This window comes from Sorghum bicolor, chromosome 7 (assembly GCF_000003195.3).
Source record: "Sorghum bicolor cultivar BTx623 chromosome 7, Sorghum_bicolor_NCBIv3, whole genome shotgun sequence".
Classification (NCBI taxonomy): Eukaryota; Viridiplantae; Streptophyta; class Magnoliopsida; order Poales; family Poaceae; genus Sorghum; species Sorghum bicolor.
Genome location: NC_012876.2, coordinates 56,795,483 through 56,818,634, shown reverse-complemented (window position 1 = coordinate 56,818,634; position 23,152 = coordinate 56,795,483). Strand labels below are relative to the sequence as shown.

General features: G+C 45.6%; 1 protein-coding gene across 2 annotated transcripts; it reads right to left on the bottom strand.

The window, feature by feature from the left end:
* On the bottom strand, positions 1,226 to 22,867 carry LOC8075678 (protein ENHANCED DISEASE RESISTANCE 2-like). 2 transcript variants are annotated; one of them, XM_002444364.2, is made up of 22 exons: positions 22,489 to 22,867; positions 20,983 to 21,057; positions 20,753 to 20,806; positions 20,592 to 20,657; positions 16,754 to 16,809; positions 16,585 to 16,661; positions 15,673 to 15,798; positions 14,557 to 14,591; positions 13,887 to 13,987; positions 13,653 to 13,748; positions 13,260 to 13,324; positions 12,530 to 12,601; positions 6,430 to 6,597; positions 6,135 to 6,340; positions 5,966 to 6,032; positions 4,781 to 4,956; positions 3,453 to 3,554; positions 2,849 to 2,896; positions 2,517 to 2,660; positions 2,340 to 2,435; positions 1,944 to 2,045; positions 1,226 to 1,510 (listed from the first exon to the last, which is right to left on the bottom strand). In XM_002444364.2, exons 1-22 carry the CDS (start codon positions 22,768 to 22,770, stop codon positions 1,424 to 1,426), a joined length of 2,301 nt encoding a protein of 766 aa, XP_002444409.1. In that variant the 5' UTR covers positions 22,771 to 22,867; the 3' UTR covers positions 1,226 to 1,423. The 2 variants fall into 2 exon arrangements, 1 of the variants encoding a protein (XP_002444409.1); XR_002454929.1 differs by lacking the exon at positions 1,226 to 1,510 and having other exon boundaries at positions 2,517 to 2,614.

The window sequence follows — 23,152 nt, the reverse complement described above, 5'->3', positions numbered from 1 at the left end:
GCCTTTATTTTCCTTGGGACTTGGATATATCAGCTTCAAGGCACTCTTTTGAGTGTTCTTAGGGCACTCACAATGCAGACTCTATCATGGAGTCTAAAGTTATTTATTACCTCGAACAATGTGGACTTGGAGTCTAAATAAAACTTGGAGTCTTATTTTTTCTACCTCTTTCTTCATAAATATACTGCCACATCAGCAAAAAACCATAAATAATATGTAATTAATTGTCTTAGACTTTGTGATAGTCTTGCATTGGGAGTGCCCTTATGTCACTCACAATGTAAGACTCTATCACAGAGTCCAAACAATTAATTACATATTATTTATGATGTTTTGTTGATGTGGCAACATATTTATTGAAGAAAGATGTAGAAAAAATAAGACTCCAAGTCTTATTTAGACTCTAAGTCCACATTGTTCGAGGTAATAAATAACTTTAGACTCTATGATAGAGTTTGCGTTGTGAGTGCCCTTAAAAAAAACACAATCAAATTTAGGATCTATTTCCCTAGATTCATCGTGGAGTTGTGCTACTAAAAACCTTGGGATAATATAGACTCACATGTAATAATCATATAAAAAATACCTAGGGGTCAAAGTAAAAAAGAAACAGGTTCGTCTTCCTCTTTGCTCGTGGCTTCCTCCATCTCGATGCTCGTCGGGATCACCTTTCTCGTCTTCCCCCGCACCGCGACCTTGCAGAAGGTACATCTGGGTGCCTCCCCTTAGTCCCCTACTCCAAGACTCCTTTAGGGCCGTGTGGTGTAGCGAGGAGAGGAATAAGAGGCAAAACATGCAGCCACGAGCCCTCCGTCGCCGCCCGCCAGCACCCAGGCCGCGCCGTGCCGCGTGCGGGTGACAGAGTAGAACGTGTGCAGGTAAATCTGACCTCCGTGCATGTCGGGCGCCCTTTGTGTGAGAGTAGGTTTTCAAGAACTTCGCCCCCATAAAACTATGAACACATACGCAAACTCTACAAAACCTAAAGGGATTAAGCAAACCATCGACGACGCCTCATTGTAGATGACACCCATGCCAAGTAACCTAACTAACTGATTAGTTCGCTAGAGTAATTTTTTTAATAATACATGTCTACTGATTTGATTAGCAAAAATAACTCCATGTACCGTGACCGATAACCATTTGAACACGGGAAAGTACATGACTTGATGCCACTTTCAAGCCACGTAGACTATGACGCGTGTGGATTGGGAGTTTGGGACACTGATATAACAATAACACTTGACTTCTTCTATTTACGAAAGGCATAACGTAGTCATGCCTCGTGCCTATACATATGTTATCCTCGATTGGGGATCAGCAAATAGTAATACTACTCCACATTTTTAAAATGCTATGCTGCTGCTCTCAGAATAAAAATTGAGGATAAGAAGAAATTTGCACAGATCGGCTAAAAACTAAATTAGATTGATACAGCACTGTCGGGATTCACACGGTTCAGACGAACAGTGCCCAGAATGTACTCTGGGAGCTCTTTCTCTTCCTTGGCCTGCAAAGATAAAGCTGTTAGAAAAACATGCTCCGCAAGTTCACGGGAAAGGATACAACTGTTAGCAGCCTTGGTTAGCACGCTTCATGCTATTGAAATGCAGAGCAATATAAAGGTCATTTCCTTACTAAATTCACAGAGCAGTTCTGAAAATAGCATGGACACAGGTTTGTCATACTTGCATAATGTCTTGAGTTTTCGTCAAACTATGGTCTCAAGAAATATTTAACAAAGTTCCTGTAGGCAAATCTCAACAAAGTAGATCTGTAGTTGTGCAAGTACCATTGTGGTAGGCATGGATGTCCATGTGAAAACGAGAATCCGATTAAAGTAGATGTTTTGATGTAATGCAGTTAGGAATTAAAGATCCATACGGAAAATAATAAAGGCACGCAATTGCTTCAGTTCTGACTCGTAAAGTATTATGGAGTACCTCAATCAGAATAGCAAGATCAACAACTATGCTTGTGACATATCCCAATACTAGACCAATAATGCTCCGGGCAACAGATGATGAACCAATGTCAACATCTATCTGCAAAAGTAAATTTTGTTTATAAGGCCACCTAAGATTGTTCAAATTACAGCAGAAAAAACAGGTGAAAGACTTGAACAACGAAAGAAAAACAAAACAAATATCAATATTTCGTATTGTGATATATGTAAATTCTGATGTAGTTTGATATTAACCATCGAAATTTGCTACCTGACACAGTTCTTGCCTCTGCTAAAACTGATATCTACAAATTTTAGATCAGATACACAGAAAGAGAGAGGTGAGCTATCCCTAGGGAAGGTGCTGACTTTTTTTTTTTCATAATGGGTTTACCTCCAGAAAGTTATCCTGGCGAAGATAATTGCATGTTACTGCTTTTCCCAGAAGGCAAGCTTTTGTTCCTACGGCACGCTTAACCATCCAATAACCCTGATATCATTTCGTACATAAGTTCACATGAACAAATCATCACATGATGGTAATACGATGCATTACCTAAGACATGCATACCTCAACAATGCTTGGTATAAGTTTAAATCTGGCATCTCGGTATGCATCAGTTCCATCAATGAATCTACCCAATAAAGAATCTTTGTTCACTGGTCTCTCTGCAGCGTAGTACATAACCAAGTTATAATTTGGTTTCGCTGGAACCTGCATTATCCGAGTCAATAAAGATGCATATCATGTCTATCCACAGAAAAAAAGGGATGGCAGGTTCATGTCTATGCACAGAAAAAAGGGATGCCAGGTTCTACAATGAAATATGGCATGATGGTTTGATAAGCACAAAAGGAATGCTATAAATTCAAACAACATAACAAACTCATAACTGCAAGTACCTGCAAATTTATAACCAATATGAAAGGAATCTTCTTTGCAGCTTCTGACTGTAATGTAAAAAGAAAAAAATTAGGCACCCAGAAACATGCATGCAAGTCACAGAGTACAGAAAACAGACAAGTTCTACTTGGGTCTGCTTGTAATTACACAGCAAGAGTCCCTTGTAAAGTAGCATTAATGCTAATCAGCAAGCGTGAAATGAGCCAACGTTGTTTCCCATGAGTTGAAAAGCGGCTGCACTGAGTCATTTCGTTCCATCCCATCCGATCTAGTACAGCTAGCTATGGCTACTCCTCTTACGTACTCTTCATTTATAATGTTTATTTGCTGATGTGAAATTTCAAATATAAGAGATGACCTATTTAATTGTGCTCACGTCACCAGTGACCATGGGTGTAACAGTTTATTGACCAAGAAGAATATGAAAAATCAAGACAGTCACGAAACTAATTTTCAACGCAGCAACTGGTGCCCACTAATGCGTAACAGTTTATTGGCCAAGAAGAATATGAAAAATCAAGACAGTCACGAAACTAATTTTCAACACAGCAACTGATGCCCACTAATGCCGGAATATTGGTAATGTTTATCAAACAAGCTTACCTGCACAAGGCTTTTGGGATGTAAGGCAACTGAATCAAAGCGTTCATTAACCTTGAACCAATCGACTGCAAGTAGCTTTAGAAGTGGATCCCCACCAACAACCTATTTATATGCCAATTAAACACCATCAGATTGTCACAAATTCGCAATGAAAAAAGAAACACTTGTCTGTCACAAGGTAATCATTCTACATTTCTACTCCCTCTGCCTGAATAAATAGACTCCTAGCACAAAAAACTGTCTACAAATAAATCAATCTCTAGGAGATTAAACATGGCCCATTATTTTCCTCAGAGTTCCCTCATATTATGTGCCCCCTCCCATCTCACTCTTTTCCACGGATCCAGGCTTAAGTTTCTGCAGTCGGATAGGTGCAGTAAATGCTATAATTACTGTGCAACTGGAACAATCATAGATCAGTGCGCAACTATTCCAATTAATGAAGGGTATTATAGTCTTTTCTCTGTCATACTAATCTGTCCTAAACTTGCTAAGAATCTATTTATTCAAGGATAGAGGGAGCATTAACTTCAGGCCTTCTAGATAATATCTTCTCCAATCACAAATATTTTTTTCTTGAACTATGGTGGAGAGCTGTGTGTCATTTCATTAAGAAGAAAAAAGATACAAAAGGGAGGGAAGTAAGAAACCTCCTCACCCCCCACCCCCTGGTGTTTAGTCATTCCAACCACAAATATAACTCCACCGGTTTGGAGTAGGTCAAATGTTTAACTTTGACCATCAATATCTAAAATTTTATATAGTTTGACATTACTAAATTAATTCTGAAAACTACTTTAAAAACATATACCTCTTTGCAATTAAGATAATATATTTTTATAGATATTGTTAGTAAAAAAAAATTACATAGGACAGACCTAGATAGGGTTATTTTTGTGATAAGAGGAAGTATAAAGCAAGGCAGCAGATGCATGAAGGTTCCCCATAATAGTAGCCGTGATAAATAAAGGTTCACAAATCGCAGCTAATTCAATAAGAACGAGTCACGATGTCGCATATCCAAATTTGCATCAGTTGGACTATATATCAGGTTTCTTTATCTGGTCTTACTTGTTAATGCTTTAGCATGCTCAGGTATACTTGTGAACCGAAGTTGTTATACTGCTGCATCTAGAGGAACTTCTGATACCATAGAGAGTAGTGTTGCAGGCAACATTTTGAATACACTAATGGACTTCTATTGCGATGTTCTGCGTGAACCATAATTTGTTACTTTTTTAACCTAGGGGACATAACTTTGGTCTTTTTCCACTATTCATTTAATTATTTACTGTGTATGAATTACAATGCTCCCTCGTACGTCCTACCTTGGTGTAATCTGCTAAGTAAGTCTTCCCTCTGATCATAAACTTCTCCCCACCAGGTGCACTCCAAGAATTTTGATCATTTTCGCTTTTCGCTCTATGAAGGGTGCTGTGGAAATGGCTGGGGTCAACAGCAACTGGACTAGAATTTGTAACCAATTCACTGGTCTCAACCAAAGCTGCAGGAAAAGTTGACCCATAATCAAATTTAATATGAAACAGAAACAGTTGCATTAAATGACTGAAACAAAACTAAACTAAGAATAGATGCAAAGTTGAGAGGGACAGAAAATAAACATTATGAACTTGATGTTAAACATGGACTCTGGACTTGTACACCATCCCAAAATGAAAGTCATTCTATTTTTGTTCTAAGTCAAACCATCTTAAGTTTGACCAAATTTATAAGTAAGAGTATCAACAATTATGATACCAAATAGACATACAATGAAAATACATGCCATGATGAATCTAATGATACTTATATTGGCACTCTTTTGTATTAACTTGGACAAATATAAGATGGTTTGACTAAAGACAAAACTAGAATGACTCTCTTTGGAACAGCAGGAGTACCAAAAAGAAAATCAATGCAGCAGCATAAACAATGACCAGTATTCTCTTTTTCATCGAAATATAAGAACTAGTAATATCTAAAAATATGTTGCCCACTTGATGCATGATCATTCTAGTGTAGGCAAATGAAGGACAGTTAACTGTTGCCTTGCAATGCTTTCCATTAGGCTTTGGTTTCACCTAGAAGTTGTGTATCCATTTTACTTGATCATCAGCAACATATCATTCTTTGGTCAATCATGTCCCTTCAACACTTAGTTGCACAATATTTGCTTCATCATCTTCATTGAATGTAGCATGTTTGCGCAGATATTCTGGATGGTTTACTTAAATTTTACTAGCTAGCTGATCATGTAGATTTCTTCTGTATGATATAATACCATCTATGCAACCTCTCTGCCTCTGAGCTTCCACTAGAAACTATTTCTGTAAATGGGCACACAATATATGTACCTTGTGCACATGGACATACATATTTGTGTGCTTGTGCAGTGATTTGCATGTCTAATTGTTTATTTTAGGGTCCGTGAAACTAAAGTTGAGTGCATTGATGTTTGTCAACATAATATTAAGCAATGCCAAAAAAATTGAAAATCATATGATTAGATTTACCTTTAGTTGTCTTTAAAGTCAAACCTGCAATAGCCCATGACACATTCTTCAACTTCACTTTTCCAGCCTGCATCAATATTATAAAAAGAAATAGGTCTCAATTTCTTGTTGAACATAATATATATAACCATCTGTATTACGCGTCCTAAATTCTAACTATAGTGTTCACCTTTGGACTCGTGGCATCATCATCATCATCACTATCCTCATCTTCAAAGGATTCACCTCTAGCAAGTGCATCATAAAATTCATCACCAGGTTCAGAATCTTCATGTTCACTCTGGATGATCAAAGTTTCAGATGCTTTTGACTTCACTACTGTTGAAGGAAACTCAGATGTCAAGGCTGGATTGGCTGCGAAGTACTCTCTTAGACCTGGCCATAGTAAAAAAGCAAAGCAAAAACTTCATTGTATAATTAAAATTAATTTGATATTTGCGGCCACAGAAGCAGATGTAACCAACCTGCTACTTGGCTGAGCAAAGCAAAAGGGATGCTTTTGTCAAAATTTGAGGAGTGCTTTCTCTTCCATCTGCCCCAAAAACTCGGAGAAATCTCCAACATAAGAGTAACAACACATTTTGGACTCGATGATCCAGATGTGTTCAAACTCCTTATTTCCCATGTTGATGCTGAAAGACATAGCACAATCATTACATTCCAAGGCAATGTGTCCAATGGAGATTTTTAGTTTAGGATGTAAGAGGCAGAAACAGCTAGTCCTTAATATACATCTAGGTTAAAGTGGTGTCTACCCATGTTTATTTATTTATTTATTTATTTATGCAAACCTGCTAGAAATTCTGATTTCCTTAATGTGCTAACCCTAGGAGGGTAGCTATATAACCAGCCATACATAGGCCTCATGGGCCGAGAAGAAGACACACACACGAGCCCCCCCACAGACACAACTAGCCACCAGTGATGTTGAGGCTGGAGCGGAACTCAGTGAAGGTCGAGGATGATAGGCCCTTGGTGAAGATGTCGGCAAACTGGGAGGTGGTCGGGACGTGGAGGACCCAAACATCGCCGATGGCAACTCGATCACGGACAAAGTGTAGATCGATCTCCACATGTTTGGTCCACTGGTGCTGCACAGGGTTGGTGGAGAGGTACACCGCATCGACATTGTCACAGTAGACCAGGGTGCTTCGGGAGAGAGGGCAGTGGAGCTCGGCAAGGAGCTGTCGGAGCCAGGAGGCCTCAGCCATGCCGTTAGCAACAACGCGGTACTCCGCCTCGGCACTGGAGCGGGAGACCACCGACTGGCGCTTGGACGACCAGGACACCAGGTTGCCGCCCAAAAAGACAGCGTAGCCGGAGGTGGAGCGCCGAGTGTCCGAACACTCGGCCCAGTCGGCGTCAGTGTACACGACGAGCTCGGTGGAGGAAGACCGGTGGAGGAGCAGACCGTAGTCGACAGTGCCGCGGAGGTAGCGGAGGAGGCACTTGAGAGCAGTGAGGTGGGGCTCTCGAGGATCATGCATGTGAACACAAATCTGCTGAACTGCATAGGTGATGTCCAGCCTGGTGAAGGTGACGTACTGAAGTGCACCAGCCAAACTCCGATATGTAGTGGGGTCTATCACTGGGTTGCCCTCAGCCTCTGACAGCTTGCCCTATGTGTCAACCGGAGTGGAGCAGGGCTTGCAATTAGTCATCCCAGCTCGCTCCAGGATATCAAGGGTGTACTGCCGCTGGTGGAGAAGTAGCCCGGTGGGACGAGGTTCAACAGTGATCCCGAGGAAGTGGCGGAGCACACGAAGATCCATCATAGCAAACTCATGCTGAAGAGAGGTGATGATGTGGCGAAGTAGTGACGGGTAGGCAGTCTCAGTTCGGTCGTGATAGTTAAACAGGGACGTATCTGACTTGGCCTCCGCAAATCCCAATGTCAACAGGAAAGCAGCAAACCGAGAGTACCACGCCCGAGGTGCTTGAGGCCGTAGAGACTTGTTGAGCCGGCAGACCATGTCGAGATGAGAAGAGTCAACAAACACCGCTGGCTGGCTACAATAGACTGTCTCTATGAGAGTACCGTGCAGAAAAGCATTCTTGACGTCCAACTGATGCACGGGCCATAAGCGAGTGAGAGCCAGTGAGAGTACCGTGCGGACGGTGGCCAGTTTCACCACTGGGCTGAATGTCTTATCATAGTCGACTATAGGGCGCTGAAGTGAAACCCAAAGAACCTAATGAGCCTTGTACCGTTCAAGGGTACCATCAACCCCCCGCTTGTGTCTCCAGATCTACTTGCCGGTGACGACGTTGGAGCCAGGCGGACGGGGCACCAGATCCCATGTCCGGTTGACAAGGAGCGCCGGGTACTCCTCTTCCATCGCGCGGCGCCAGTGAGGGTCTGACAAGGCGTCGCGAACGGAAGAGAGCGGTGGGTGGTACATCGGCAGCACGACACGGGCAGCCGGGGGCCGTGGCGGCAGGGTAGGCGTCGCTGGCGGAGAAGAGACCACCGGGGGTGACTGAGGCAGCAGAGCCGGCCGCACACGACGCCGGTAGACGTGCACTAGCTAGGCGAAACACACAAGGGGCACGGAAGCCGGCGTCCCCGGACCCGCGTCGGGCTAGGGGCAGGTGCAGCACCGAAGGGCTACGCCTCCAGACCTATGCAGGAAACTGAAGGGTGTAAAGGGGCCCCGTGCTGTCACATCGGAGAAGAGGATGCCGAGAAGCCAAATCCTTCACAGTAAGACCAAAAGAGTCAAATTCAATAGAACAGGAATTGTCAGCTGTAAATCAACAAATAGAAAGGAGGTTGTGAACCATATAAGGTGCAACAAGAACATCAGGGAGACGAAAAGAACCATGAGCGCCGGCGGCACCCACGGACGTGACAGGAAGACATGAACCCTTTGCGACCATGATGGACGAAGGGTGAGAGGAAGGAGGGTGAACAGAGGAGAGTATACCAGGGTCGGGAGTAGTGTGGTAAGTGGTACCCAAGTCGGCGATCTAGTCTGGACCGACAGGCAGTGTCAGGGCCATGGTGCTGAAGGAGCAAGCCAAAGCCGTCGGGTCCCAACCGACTGGCCCGAGTGAGGCACCGGGAGGCTATGTTACACGGATACTTGCAGGAAGACGCGTATCACGTATCCGATACGTTTCGGATACATATACGTGTTCGATACGACATGGATACGTATCCTGGAAGTATCCAAATTTTTATTATTTTCGCAATTATCAGACACGTGGGCACAGCCTTGGGGATACGGACCAGCCCAATAACAAAGGGGCATATCCCTGTCCTCGACACCCTAACCTGGACAACTCTCGCACGGCCGTGCATGCTTCGCGTCACATCCCCGCGCGGCTGCGCATCCCCTGCTCGCTGCCCGCCGGCCACCGACGACGAGCCTCCGCCTCCGCTCTGCCGGCGAGGAGTCTCCATCCCTGCTCGCTGGCTGTCAGCGGCTCAGCGCCGAGCGACGAATTTCCACCCCTGCGACGTGGATCCAGGGAACTCCCGTGAGTTCACCCCCTTCTCTGTTCTCAACCCCTTCTTCAGTTCTTCCCCATCTTGTGGATCCAGTGACGAATTTCTTTGCCCCCTCGATCTGCAGTTAGTGAGTTCTTGTTGCTTGTATGCAATAGATGGCATCTCCAAATATGAGCACTGTGATGTTTTGTTGTTATCAGTTTTAAATTCAGACATGCATTATTATTATTTTTATTTTATTTTTTAAATAGTAAAGGTATCCACGTATCCTTCGGATACTGATACACGTATCTCTATCCGTGTAACTTAGTCGGGAGGTGTAGCCCACGGAGACGCAGAGTGAAACCCCGGAGGAGCACCAGCGAGCATGGCCGCCAGTGGGGAGCCTGGAAAGGCCACATAGAGATGCGCCCTGACCACGGGTTGTGGAAGGAGGGCCAGGGTGCATCCCATGGAGGCGTCGGCGTCGAGTTGCTCCCACGGACAGGACCCGCACCACATCCTCCTCTGCGGCGACGGCGTCCGCCACGCCCTCCCCCCATCCCCGCTTGGCCCTAGGGGAGGAGGACCAAGAAGAGACGGCGGCGGAGCGGATGGACGCAGCAAAGTAGCGGCAAGGACAGTCGAGGAAGACGAGGACCCCAGCGCGGGGAGAGACCCCGGCGTGGAGGTGGACCCTGGTTGGATGCCCTGAGTGAGCTCCTCCATGACAAGGTCATCACGGGGAAGGGCTGCTGCCGGGTGATCCACGTCCAGAGGTGAGCATAGCGGTCACTGAGCCTGCGGAGGATGTTGGGGACCAGGATGCGGTCGTTCATGGGCCAGCCAAGGTCGCCGAGGGAGTCTGCCATGCCCTTCATCCGGCGACAGAAGTTGCCAACGGAGAGATCGTCCTAGAGGAAGGTACGGAAGCTCGCATCGAGATGCAAAGCCCGGGCTTCGGCATTGCCTAGAAACTGTCCCTCGAGCACAAGCCAGGCCCGCCGAGCGTCAGCAGAGTTACGAACGAGGTCGTGGAGGTCGAGGGAGATCATCCTGAGAATCCAGGAGAGCACGATGCTGTCGAGACGCATCCACAAGGGGGTATGGACCGAGGTGTCAACGAGGACGTGGCGTCGAGGGCGTAGTGGTGGAGGGTGAGGAGGACCAGGTCCCGCCAACGGGCATAGGAGGGCGACTCAGGCTCGAGGACGACCGGGACAAGGAGCTGGATGTTTTGGACACCCCCGGCCTGGTAGTGGAGCTGCGCCACGAGGGGGATCGATCAGATCGTGTCAGATGACCGCGGTGTGGGACACGCGGTGACCTATCGAGCCGGAGGAAGTGGCCCCGACGACATGTGAGGCAGGAAGGACGAGGAGCTGCTCTGCCTCGACGATCTGGTGAGCCAGTGCATCGACCGCATCGCGCTCGCGCTCCCAAGCGAGGGCGGCCACACGCACACGGCCCTGGCCTTCCGCGGCAGCAGCCCGGGCAGTGACGAGGGCGGCATCGAGGGCGGAGTCGGGACCCGCTGCGTGGAGGTGGGAAATGGGCGGCAGAGGAGGCGGGGCGGTGAAGAGATAGGCACCCATGCTTGCGCCAGGCACGCGCGGCATGCCCAACCCTGCAGCCACGGCGGCGGCCACGGCGGCCGCATCGCTGCCCGCGTCCACGACTGGGGCTGCAGCAGCCGTTGCGCCCGCGCCCGCCACGAGGAGAGAAGCGGCGGTGGCGTTGGGCGTGCTCGGGGCGACAGGAGGGGGATGGGCAACCTGTGCCCACATGGAGGAGTTGGGAAGAGGGGGGAAGCAGTGGAAGTAGGTGGAAGAGGGAGGTGGAGTGCCAGCCATGGCTGCAGCGGCAGCAACGGCGGCCAGCGGCGGGCCTGCCGACGGCGGCGGCTGGGGTGGAGGGGAGGGAGAAAAACCCTAGCTTGATACCATGTTAGAAATTTTGATCTCCTTAATGGGTTGCTACGGGTTGCTCCTCCTCCGCTACCTCCGCAGCACCGTCGACTACGGGTTGGTTCTTCACCGGTCTCTCTCCACCGAGCTGGTCGTCTACACTGATGCTGATTGGGCCGGGTGTCCGAACACTCGGCAATCCACCTCTGGCTACGCCGTCTTCCTAGGCGGCAACCTGGTGTCCTGGTCGTCCAAGCGTCAACAGGTCGTCTCCCGCTCCAGTGCCGAGGCGGAGTACTGCGCTGTTGCCAACGGCGTGGCTGAGGCTTCCCGGCTCCGGCAGCTTCTCGCCAAGCTTCACAGCCCTCTCTCCCGGAGCACGCTAGTCTACTGCGACAACGTCAGTGCGGTGTACCTCTCCACCAACCTTGTGCAGCACCAGAGGACCAAGCATGTGGAGATCGATCTACACTTTGTCCGTGATCGAATTGTCATCGGCGATGTTCGGGTCCTCCACGTCCCGACCACCTCCCAGTTCGCCGACATCTTCACCAAGGGTCTCCCGTCCTCAACCTTCGCCGAGTTTCGCTCCAGCCTCAACATCACTGGTGGCTAGTTGCGTCTGTGGGGGGCTCGTGTGTGTACACTTCTTTTCGTGTACAGTCTGTAACTCCGCTGCGCCGGTAGTTCAGACTGCGGGGGGGTGTTGGATTATGAGAATTAGGCCCATGAGGCGAGGCCCATGAGCCCCATGTATGAGATATATTGCTACCCTTCTAGGGTTAGCCTAATTGAGGATTTCAGAAATTCCAACACCTTTTGATGTAAAAGAGTGCGTGTGTGTGGCTGTATGGGGTTTCTAAACCCACCCCTTTACTCTTCTTCTTAATATAATGATACGCAGCTCTCCTGTATGTTCGAGAAAAAACTTACAATCATGAAGACATGAGGTTGAATGAAATATTTGTCAGATAATTTGTCTAGTTGGTGTGTTGGTGGACTAACAATTACAAAACTCTTCTAGAATTGAAGTTTCATGAAAACTACGAACCGGCAGATAGTTAATGTAATAATTGCAAGTATATGTCATTTCTACCTGGGTGTGATGGACGGGTGAGATCTATCTGAATGCTGTTGTCTTTGCTTAATGCTAAGACTGGGGCAATGCCCTAAAACTCTCTATATATAAAACAGAACAGAACAGAACAATAAAGATCATCTTACGGTTGATCTTTGTACGCTCATATCCATGCTTTGAAGGTCTTTTCTTGTGACCAACAGGAGTCTGCAAAATGGCTGCATAAGAGAAAAAACATGCATGATTAACTAAAATCTGAACTTGTAAAGCACATAAATTGATGTCTGGTGGATATCAATTGTTGTCGCGGTGCAGATTTCCTTGGCAAGTGGTTCACTGGGCATTGTCACAACTCACAACAGGATATGTAAGTACATCTTTTTTGTAGTTCACAGTAGTTCTTATGTACATACACATTTTACTTACAACAGTGCATCATTTTTGTAGTTCACAGTAGTTCTTATGTACATACACATTTTACTTACAACAGTACATCATTTTTGTAGTTCAAAGTAATTATTAGTTACATACCAGGACAGCAAGACTCAGTGAGTTAAAATCAATAAGGATTGGAAATGAGTACATCTAGGTAGGATGATTTTCACTTATTATCTCATATAAAATGTTTTATCATGTACTCGTATTCCTCAAAAACATTAGAAGAAAATTTGTAAACTTAAAGATATATTGTTATCTTATCATGTAAAAAATACCGCACATTTTTTCAGAAAGCAAAACTGCCAGCTAACTTTTAAGACAGCACTACAATTTAATATAATGTTTTAGGATATGCATCATCTTGAGGTTACTGAAGAAGATCATTCGTATTCATGATATTGTTACCACAGTACTGATACAATAGATTAAGTTACTTACTATATGCTCCATCTTGTCCGCGAAACCATTGCCGGGAGAAAACAAAATCCTTCTTGGATTTCCACCTGAGAAAACCTCTGCAAGTGTTACTTCTTTTTTACAAAATATTCGAATATGAACAACAATAAACCATGGCTTCAAAATTGAAGCTTGCACGTTCAACTAAAAGAAACATGCCTATTCACAAAGATGAATTGTGATCAAGGAAAACACACACCAAAATTGCATTGCTAAAGAATTGTCCAAATCCCAAAAGACCGCTATCTCTTGCTCAGAAGATATTAATGTATGTTTTACACTTATGTGTAATTGGTATTTATAAATACTTACAAATAGGTAAGAGTTTACACTTGCATCAGAATCATACATGTAAAGGTAATGAGAGGAAAGTACCAATTTAAATATTTGGGTTCATAGGTTCCATAAACCACATCGCAGTATCCATCAATTGTTTCCACCAATTCCAAATCAGCTGTCAACATATCCCACCTGCATTGAGAAAAATTTAGTAAAGCTAGTTTTCAAGTTTGTTTCTTTGTTTCATCCACAAGGAGAAAAAAATTAACATAAATTCCATTTTGAGGTGCACATCTATGTTCCATATTTGCAAATCAACTGTTAGCTTACTCGTATCTCTTATGTTTATCAAGATTGAGAACCACTTCAAACACAGTATCAGGGTTTGCACCGACCACCCCAACAGATTTCAGAAGTATACCCTTTCCACCCTGTGAAAAAAGAGAACAACATTACACACTTTCCCTAGAAAGAGTATGTTGAAATGTAAGATTGGATGGCAATTAGCAAAAAAAGAGTGGGAAACAGAACATGCATTCAGGAGCAATTGTTTTCGTGGCTGTTAGGGAAGGCTTATAAATCATTGCATGAAGATGGATGATCTGGGCATTTGACTCAGTGAAGCCAAGACATATTGTTACAATTCTGTACTACTGTTCTGTGTTTAACTAGGAAAAGAAGTTGGATTAGTAATTAAGTTCAAGAAAGTTTGGAAAGTGAAATACTGATATGGAAACGGGAGTTGTGGTGCTGAAGTATATGCACATATGTATACATATACATAGTTACATACAGAATGTGGCCCATAGATCTCACTGCATATGCATCACAACCCTAATGGAATTAGTCCTTGCGGTGTGCCTATATTCACTTAGACATTGCATATTGCTCATTCGAGAGTCATGTATATTGGTTCAACAAGGACAAAGTTCATTGGGAACTTCAATGCCACAGTAGCATGTCATATGTTTGGCCTTAATAAAGAAAATAGCTCTTTCACCTTTGGATTTGTAATATCTTCAAAAATTCTGATACCTGCATAAATATGGAACTGATATGAGATAGAGATAATGTGATCCAACATAACCACACAACTTTTGAATTTCAGTTTGCCTAAGAATATGAATAGCATAAACATAGGTGAATCACAAAATTCACTCTATTAGCCACAGTTTTCTGCAAAGCTCACAACCTACTTGGAGGATTATTTATGCTGTTAATGTAGGTCGCATCACAGATTCAAATATAAAGAATATAATCTTCCTCTAAGGATAAAGTTTGGAACTGCCCATATTATATAACGTCCGAGAAAAAAATACCATGGCAGCAAGACCACCTGACTGCATATTGACCTAATCAACTAATCTAGGTTTGTCTCTTGTGCTTCACAAAATAACACTTGCAACATTTTTCCTCCCTATTTTCATCAATGGGGAAGACTGCCAGTGTAGTGTATTTGCTTTGGTTCGTTCATCCTTTGTCACAGGTGAGTCGGATTATTACTAGCATGTGTGTGTGTGTGTGTGTGTGTGTAAGGGATCTTCCCCTTTTTTCTGCTTAATATAATGATACGCAGCTCTCCTGTTTGTTTGAGGGGGAAAAACAATGGGAAAGACAAAGATATATCAAATTGCAAAAATATGCAAATTTAAAGTACCTTATTCAAAAAATAGAAAACCAGAAACTCTGAAATATTAGTCAAAACATTTTAGACTCATTTATGAATTAAACGGTGTAGTAGGGTACATATCACCCACTGAGTACAAACTGTTTTGACCGTGCACGTGGATGGTTGAGGAGCTTTAATTTTGTATGAACTCAACAATTCGAGTTTGCTTTATTTTCCATGGTTTCCCTTGCAATGCAAATTAGATAAACAGTGTCATAAAAAAGTGCCAAGTGCCCATGGTGATAGAAGTGGTGCGTACATTCACAGCCACAACATTCTTTCAGGAAATGAGATAGGAAGATCAGTTATTTAGTTCGATCATATAAAAATATAGTTGGGTAACCATCCAAAAGCACAATACTGCGAATGGATTGATAGAGGAGATAAGGCAGCTAAAATAACTTGCTTCAAAGGTCCAGCGTGAATAGTATAAAGAATTAAATATACCGTTAAATGTTCGAACATATCTCCATTCATGTGCTTCAAATGCATCTCCAGTATCACCTCCAAAGTTCGTATTAACCCTTTCCTGGTCTCGAAGATCTGAAGACTGACGAAGAAGCATTTCTGGCCCTGCAAAGTAAATGTAACAAAATTAGATGTAGGTAAGGGAAAGAACTAACAAATGTAAGCCCTGTCATGGGTAATTTTAATAGAAAACATGATCGTTGACAGTCCTGATTATAATTGGTAAACATTTTACAATAGGGTTTACTCAAGTGTAGGATTACTCTACAACAAAATAGCTGATAAAGATTAGCTGAATGATCTCCTTTGCCACCCACATGCCTGAATGGAATCTTCAACCTCCTTGCAATGTTTGGCTTACCTTGTCACTCATTTATCAAACATTGTTCCTTAGCTCTTCCTCTAAACCTAGGCTAGCAGAGCTCCCAATCTCCTCTATACCCAGACGAGTTCCCTATCTCACCATGCCCAACCTCCTTGGCACATTTTGGCTTGCACCATCATCCTCACATTGTGCTCTCCTAGACAAACATTATTCACTCGACTAGGAGAAACTGTTACACTAGAAAACAAGGAAGGGTATGGATATGAAAGCAGCAGAGTTCACTAAAACTTTGTTTGGTGATGAGAACAGGAAATTTTTTTTTGAAGATGTGAGGACAATCAAGCTGCACACAAAAGAAGGATTTTGAGACAGAGGAGGTTGATGGCATAGTAAAACAATAGCTGGATGTTAATCACTTAATCTGTTTACCATTTCTTTTTCTTTTGTTTTTTTATATGTTAGAGGTGTTTTAGGGAGGTGAAAGGAGGTGATGGGAGGAATGAAAATTTCACCACTCACAGATTGGACTTTTCTAGTAAAGTTAATGCTGCAGCTTTAATTCTTACCTTTACCAATTCTTACAAGTTTCCCCAAGCCTTGTGCATATCTCCTAACCCGAGGACGATGACCATCAAGATTAATTCTACAGTAGAAGTGTAGAACAGTTTTTTAGGTTTCAGTGTTTCAGTAAAGAGAACTATTCATAAATCAGAAAAAGGACAATAGATTACATACTCATTTTCATTCTGCAATTTGTTCCAGCTAACCCCTCTCATCAGATCATAGTCTGCCTGTAAGAAAACATCACGAAGAAAGATGTGTAATGTGTTAAGTCAAACAGACATGAACGAATCAAATATAGCAGAACACAACCAGCTGCGAACTTAATGAGCTGAATGCATGTTAAATATTGCTGTATAGTTTCTGCTGTAAAGCTAAGGGTAGCACAAAGAACCGGCTAGTTGCCCTTCCCTGCAGAGGCTCTAATTGCTTGTAGGGTCCTTTTTGCTTGTCTTGTCTGTTGTCTCTAATCAATACATGACTTTATTTTATAGAGATAAGCTACTTATCCCCTAGCAAATATCCTAATGGACTTAATCTAATCTTATTCCTTTTCCTAAAACTGGATAACACCGTCTAGTTCAATCTAACCATGATGAAGACGATTGCCAAGAAGACCCAGAAAGACACTGTGGGGGCCTGGCACTCGAGCTGAGGAAGTTCTGGCCAGTTACAGTCCTAGCGGCACAGATAGTGTCTCTGCCATGGGTGCAGAAGGGGTGTGACTGTGACTGGTGGCCACACCAGCAATGGTGGCACTAGCTGTACGAATGTCGATGTGGTGGTCGCTTGATGTTGGTGGCGCAGGCGGTAGCAGCCGCACCAACAGCTCCATCTCCACCGACCATTGCAGCTACACTAACAGCCAACAGTGGCACTGGCGCGGAATCTGTAAGTGTAGCCACAATTGTTGGTGGAGATGGAGCTGTTGGCTAGGCTGCCGGTGATGCTGGTATGGCAGCCTCGGCCTTTGCTGGTGGGGGACGAAGGCCAACAGTGGCACTGGCGTGGAATCTGTCAGTGTAGCCACAATTGTTGGTGGAGATGGAGCTGTTGGCTAGGCTGCCGGTGATGCTGGTATGACAGCCTCGGCCTTTGCTGGTGGGGACGAAGGCGGGTGATGCCACAGTCCCCAGAGCTGAGGACGTCTGGATTGGAGGAGCTGGCGGTGTCTCAATTGCAGATGGGGGGGGGCACACTTGTTCGGTGGAGTTGCCGGTGCCGCCACTGGAGCTGATGCAGCCAGCATAGATGATAGCGGAGATGCCATTGGTGCAGACGATGAAGGTTCTGATGGTTCTCGAGGAAGTGGTTGCCATGGGTGACGCAAACCGGCGGCTGACCTCGTTGACGAAGACCAGCCACCAGCCTCATAGGTACACCCACGGTCTGCTATATCTTGCAGTACCATACTAACATCGTAGTGCAAGGCTTGTCATCGTGAAGGTTGCGAGCCATATCTTCTCATCTTGCATCAAAGCACTGGTTGCATCGGTGTAGCCACTTCGAAGAATCAGTGCTGCCATCAAATGCTGGAATGCAAAGTTTGGGGACTCCAGTAGTGGCTGACATGGAAGATGGAATGAACTGAAGTGAGGATTGGGTGGGGTTTGTGTTAGAACAGGGGTGGAATCGATCTAATCTGGGTGTAGGAGGAAAAAAAATCAGTGATAGGAAAGGTTGCAGGGTCAAAGGCTCTGGATACCAAATGATAAGGTAAAGCTAAGGATAGCAGAAAGAAGTGAAAGAACCAGCTAGTCGCCCTCCTTGCGGAGGCTCTGACTGCTTTTAGGATTCTTCTTGCTTGTTTCTAAGGGAGACATGACTGTCTCTTTTATAAATAAATTATGTACTTATCCCCTAAGAAAAGATCCTAACCGACTTAATCTAATCTTACCCCTTTCCTAACAAACTCGACAACATCTAGTCTAATCTAATCACGGCACTGTTTGCACACACACCAGGCTTGGTCCCACTGCCATAAGCTGTACACCAGACAATAAAAACAGTCTTTCTGCTGAAGTGAATTGAGCAGTACTATTGCGTGAAAGTCGACCCAGAATTGCAGAAGGTTATAGAGGATGCACCCATAAACACAGTACACCTAATTAATAGATTACTGCTACACGTACAGCCATTTGAGTCTCAAGATCTAATGGTTAAAATCACCTAGTCCCTCCATTCCAAATTGTAAGTCATTCTAAGAATCTTGGAGAGCCAAAGCATCTCAAGTTTGACCAAAATTATAGAAAAAATTACAAAGTTTTGTGGCATCAAATAGATATACTATGAAAATATAATTAATGATGAACCTAATGATACTTAGTTGATATCATAAATGTTATTATCCTACCATATAAATTTGGTCAAACTTGAGATGCTTTGACCCTCTAAGATTCTTGAAATGACTTATAATTTGGGATGGAGGGAGTAGATGGGAAGCTCTTTTTTTTTAGATAAAGGAAATTGATATTTCCGGCTTCAGTCATCCTCTCACGAGGATTACATCAGGCCAAATTATTACATCGGACGTCCAGTGAAACAGGTAAGACCTACGTCACCTGAGTACACTGGGTCAACTGAAACAAAACCGATAAAAAAAATTACATCTCCAATAAGGAACTATGACTTGCACTGGTAAGACCAAGTCACTAATCGACATCAAGACACATCCAGCACACCTAGAGGATACTGAAAGAATGTAGGACGCCGACCGCCATTGGAGATTTCGGATACTGTAACCTGGCAACGGAACAAAGCTCCTGGTGCACCTGCAAGGGACATACCAATACCAATTCGGCACCAAAGCCGACACTCCATGGGATCATCCAAAAGTGACGTCTCCAACGAGCATATGACATCCAAAGACACCATCATCACCCACCAGAAACACCGGTGTTGGGTTTTCACCCAGGAGATCCTCATGTAAGACCCGACGACGCCTCCAGCGAGGAAAGTGGCGCCCACAGGCGTCACCGCCGTCTAAACATGGTAGCACTGCCACTGCCTCCACGAGCCATTCTGTTACGCCAAAAACCAGCGGCATAAGCATCACTAGATCAATCCATCAAATCCGAAGAGCCGAGTTCCACCAACTAGATGCCCATTGCGGACGACGAAGCATGTGGACGCCTTCTCCTGCCCTTGACTGCCGCTGTAGTTGCCTAGGTCGCTTGCCGCCGACGTGACGGTAAAGTCGTGTGGGAGGGGCAGGTAACACCCCCCCTCTCGCCTGCATGAACCACCGCCGCCATTGTTGCAACCGCCGTCAGCAGCCACCGGCATTGGCTGCCACCAACTCCGGCAGCCTAGGCACGATGACGGTGGATCAGCGACCACGTCGCTCACCGCAACCGCCGCACCCAGATCCGCCCATCGCCATCGCTGCACCCACATCCATCCACGATGACGGTGGATCGGCGACCAAGTCGCTCACCGCCACCGCCGCATCCAGATCCGCCCATCGCCGTCGTCGCACCAACATCCGTCCACGATGACGGTGGATAGGCGACCAAGTCGCTCACTGCCGCCGTCGCACACGGATCCTCCCAACCTCCTGCGCTCCACCCATCGCCGCGTCGTCCGCCCCGCCTCCAAGCCATGGCCAGGCGCCGCACTGTTGCGCCTTCCCAGGCTCCTGGCCGGCGCCGCCGCAAACGCGAGCGGCACCCTCGCCGTGCCCCGTGCAGCACCGGCGAGGCGCCCCCGAATAGCGACTAACCAGCACCGCCACTCCACCAGACAGGGCCCCGCCACCACCATCATGGCCGGCAGCGCTGGCCTTGCTGGCTGCCGGCTCCGGTGGCGGCGGGGAGGGGAAGTGGCGGCGCGTTAGGGTTGATCTTCAGAGTCTATTTGTCGCCGCCCTCTCTGCCTTGGCACTACTTCGAGCTTACATGGCATGATTCAGATACATTTTCTGTACTTGAGTTGTACACACAGCCAAAATGACTGTATGTGAAACATTTACCTAAATATAGCAGTTAACTTTTTGATGGTACTAAATACCAACCTGTTGTTTGGCTTGTTCAAATGCTTCAATCCATTTCCGGGCTTCACCAGGAGTAGCACATGCTATCTATCAAAAAACGCAAAATCACTAGCATTTTAGTTGCCATGGACTCATGGACGAATGTTGTTTACAGATTTGCATGTACACCATAAGCTGAGTACCTCTCCTTTCTTTGTTTGATTCAACCGATTGTACAACCTCAGAACATAAACATCCTACGTTTAAGAACATAAATCAGTTATTTGTTATGATAAGAAAATGAGACATATCTGAACAAATCAAATAGCACCAAAAAAGCTCCCAATAATTCATGTAGCAATGAAATAAGAACATAAACATATACTTGTCAATTGATTACGAATCTAAGGACAGGTTGGACTTGGAGCACTACCCCATGATTGACCCTCCGCCTACCAAGCTCCTCCACCATCAGAGTGTGACTAACAGCACCTTTACGGATAGGTTCCTGAAACAAAATATTTACAAAGAAATTAGCTTCCATAAAAATTTCCAACAGAAAAATGTCAAAATGAGCAGGATACCACTAGACCAGCATGAATACAGATAAATTAAAACAGCCCCTGAATGCAAATTCCACTAAGAATGTACTTGCATGAGCGAACCTGACTGCAACTGCCAGTGCCCAACAACTTTCCAATTTTCATTCCAAGATTTCTTGTTTATCTCCAGTTACATAGGGTGCAAATCCATACCAAATTAACAACACAAAGTGGCAGTTCAATAGTTGAGCAAATAGAAAGCCTCAACAAATAGATCCAACAGACAGGTGCTGATCCAGTCTGGGGTTTGTTTGGTTTGAGGAACAGGGTGGTCCATCATCTTCTCATTCCTTACTTTTTTGTTTGGTTTGTGGAATGGAATGGATTGATCCACCATCACCTCATCCTTCATATGTAGGGATGCAAGTTATAATTACTTTGGGTCATTGGGTCGACCCAAAAACTTGCTCAAATGAACTAGAATGGCATTTGACCATAATTAGTCAGCTGATCCAAAAAAAAACACCACTAGATACCCACTTGCATCCTTACTCATACGCTAATAATCAATATAAGCATGAGGGATGGAGTCATTCCACCAAAATTCATGAGATGCACTCATGATGGACCACCTCGTCTAGGATGGGGTAACATGATTCAAAGCAAAAACTACAACACAGAAATATGCCCCCAAATTGTCAGCTCATCGGCTTACAGCCTTCAGCTTCTCCATTCTAATACCGCTCAGGCGCTCACCGTCTGTGCCGCTCACGCTGTGACAGCTGGGGATGTTAGAGTAGATTAGGATCGTTTGTAATCTCGGTTTGGCTTTATCTCAAAGGGAGGCTACTTGCCCCCTATGCAATGTACTTCGAGAATCAACAGTACAATAATCAATTCCACAAACCAATGTCTCCTACACAAATGCACATTTGTGCTGTTCCTAGCAGATAGTCTGCCAGCAAAATATATGATGACAAATTTCTCTGCAGAATCCTGCAGTTCCACTACTGCACCAAATCAAAACCAAAAGCTGCCAAATCACGAGCTGCAAGTGTAAGGAATTCGAGAAGGCATTACTCGGCAATTTCATCTAACATTCAACAGGTTTCAAAATCAGCTAAACAATGAAGCATTTGCAAACCCTGCCAACAACCAGTGAGTCCAGCATCCCGCAAGGATGCGGTTTCAGGCTTTCAGCTAGCCACCAACCGAACGTACCAAACCCCACAACTTTGAGTTTTGGACCCAACCAGCACAACTCTGTCAAGCTTCAACGCGTAATCCACGAGAAGCAGCACAGCCATCACAACTCACAATCAAGCATCAGAACCAAAACAGAGGGAGGGAGGGAGGGAGGGAGGGAGGGAGGAGAGGAATGGAGTGGATGAACCGACCAGTCCCGGGTGGTCGTGCGGGTCCCGCTTGTACATGGCCAGGGTCTTGCCGCGGATAACGAGGAAGCGGAGGTGGCAGTACTCGTGGCCGATGGAGTTCACGCCGAGGTGGTACACCCACCCGGAGTACTCCGCCGCGCTCCGGCCGCTGCCCCCGCTCCCGCTCCCGCTGCTCCGGCTGCCGAGGTCCGGCGATCCCGCCTCCGAGAGCTCCACCTCGGAGACATCTCCCGCCGCAGCCGACGGCGGAGCCGTAGGCGGCCTCGCGGCGGCCGTGGCCATCTCCCGCGGCGCGCGTGCGGGTGGATTCCGACGGTGAAGGGCGGGGGGGGGGGGTAAAGTGGGAAAAGGGTCGATCAGAATTTTGCAGCTGTAATTGCTCTCGGTTCTTGACCTCGCAATTATGCGAGTTTTTATATGGAAGTAGACAGGTAGTCCAGGACGGGCCCTCACCGCGAACGCGAAGCCGCGGCGCGGCGCTGGAAAAGTAGCCGTTAGCTTCGAGGTCGCATCGCCGACGCGACCTGGGAAGGTGGGACCCCGTGCTTTGTGCTGGCAAACCAATTCTGCCATTTGGCTTGACAGCGTCTCGACGTCGGTTCAGTTCGGTTTGCCACTGTTTCCACCGTGTCCATTTTTACCATTGGATTGGAGCAAATGTGTC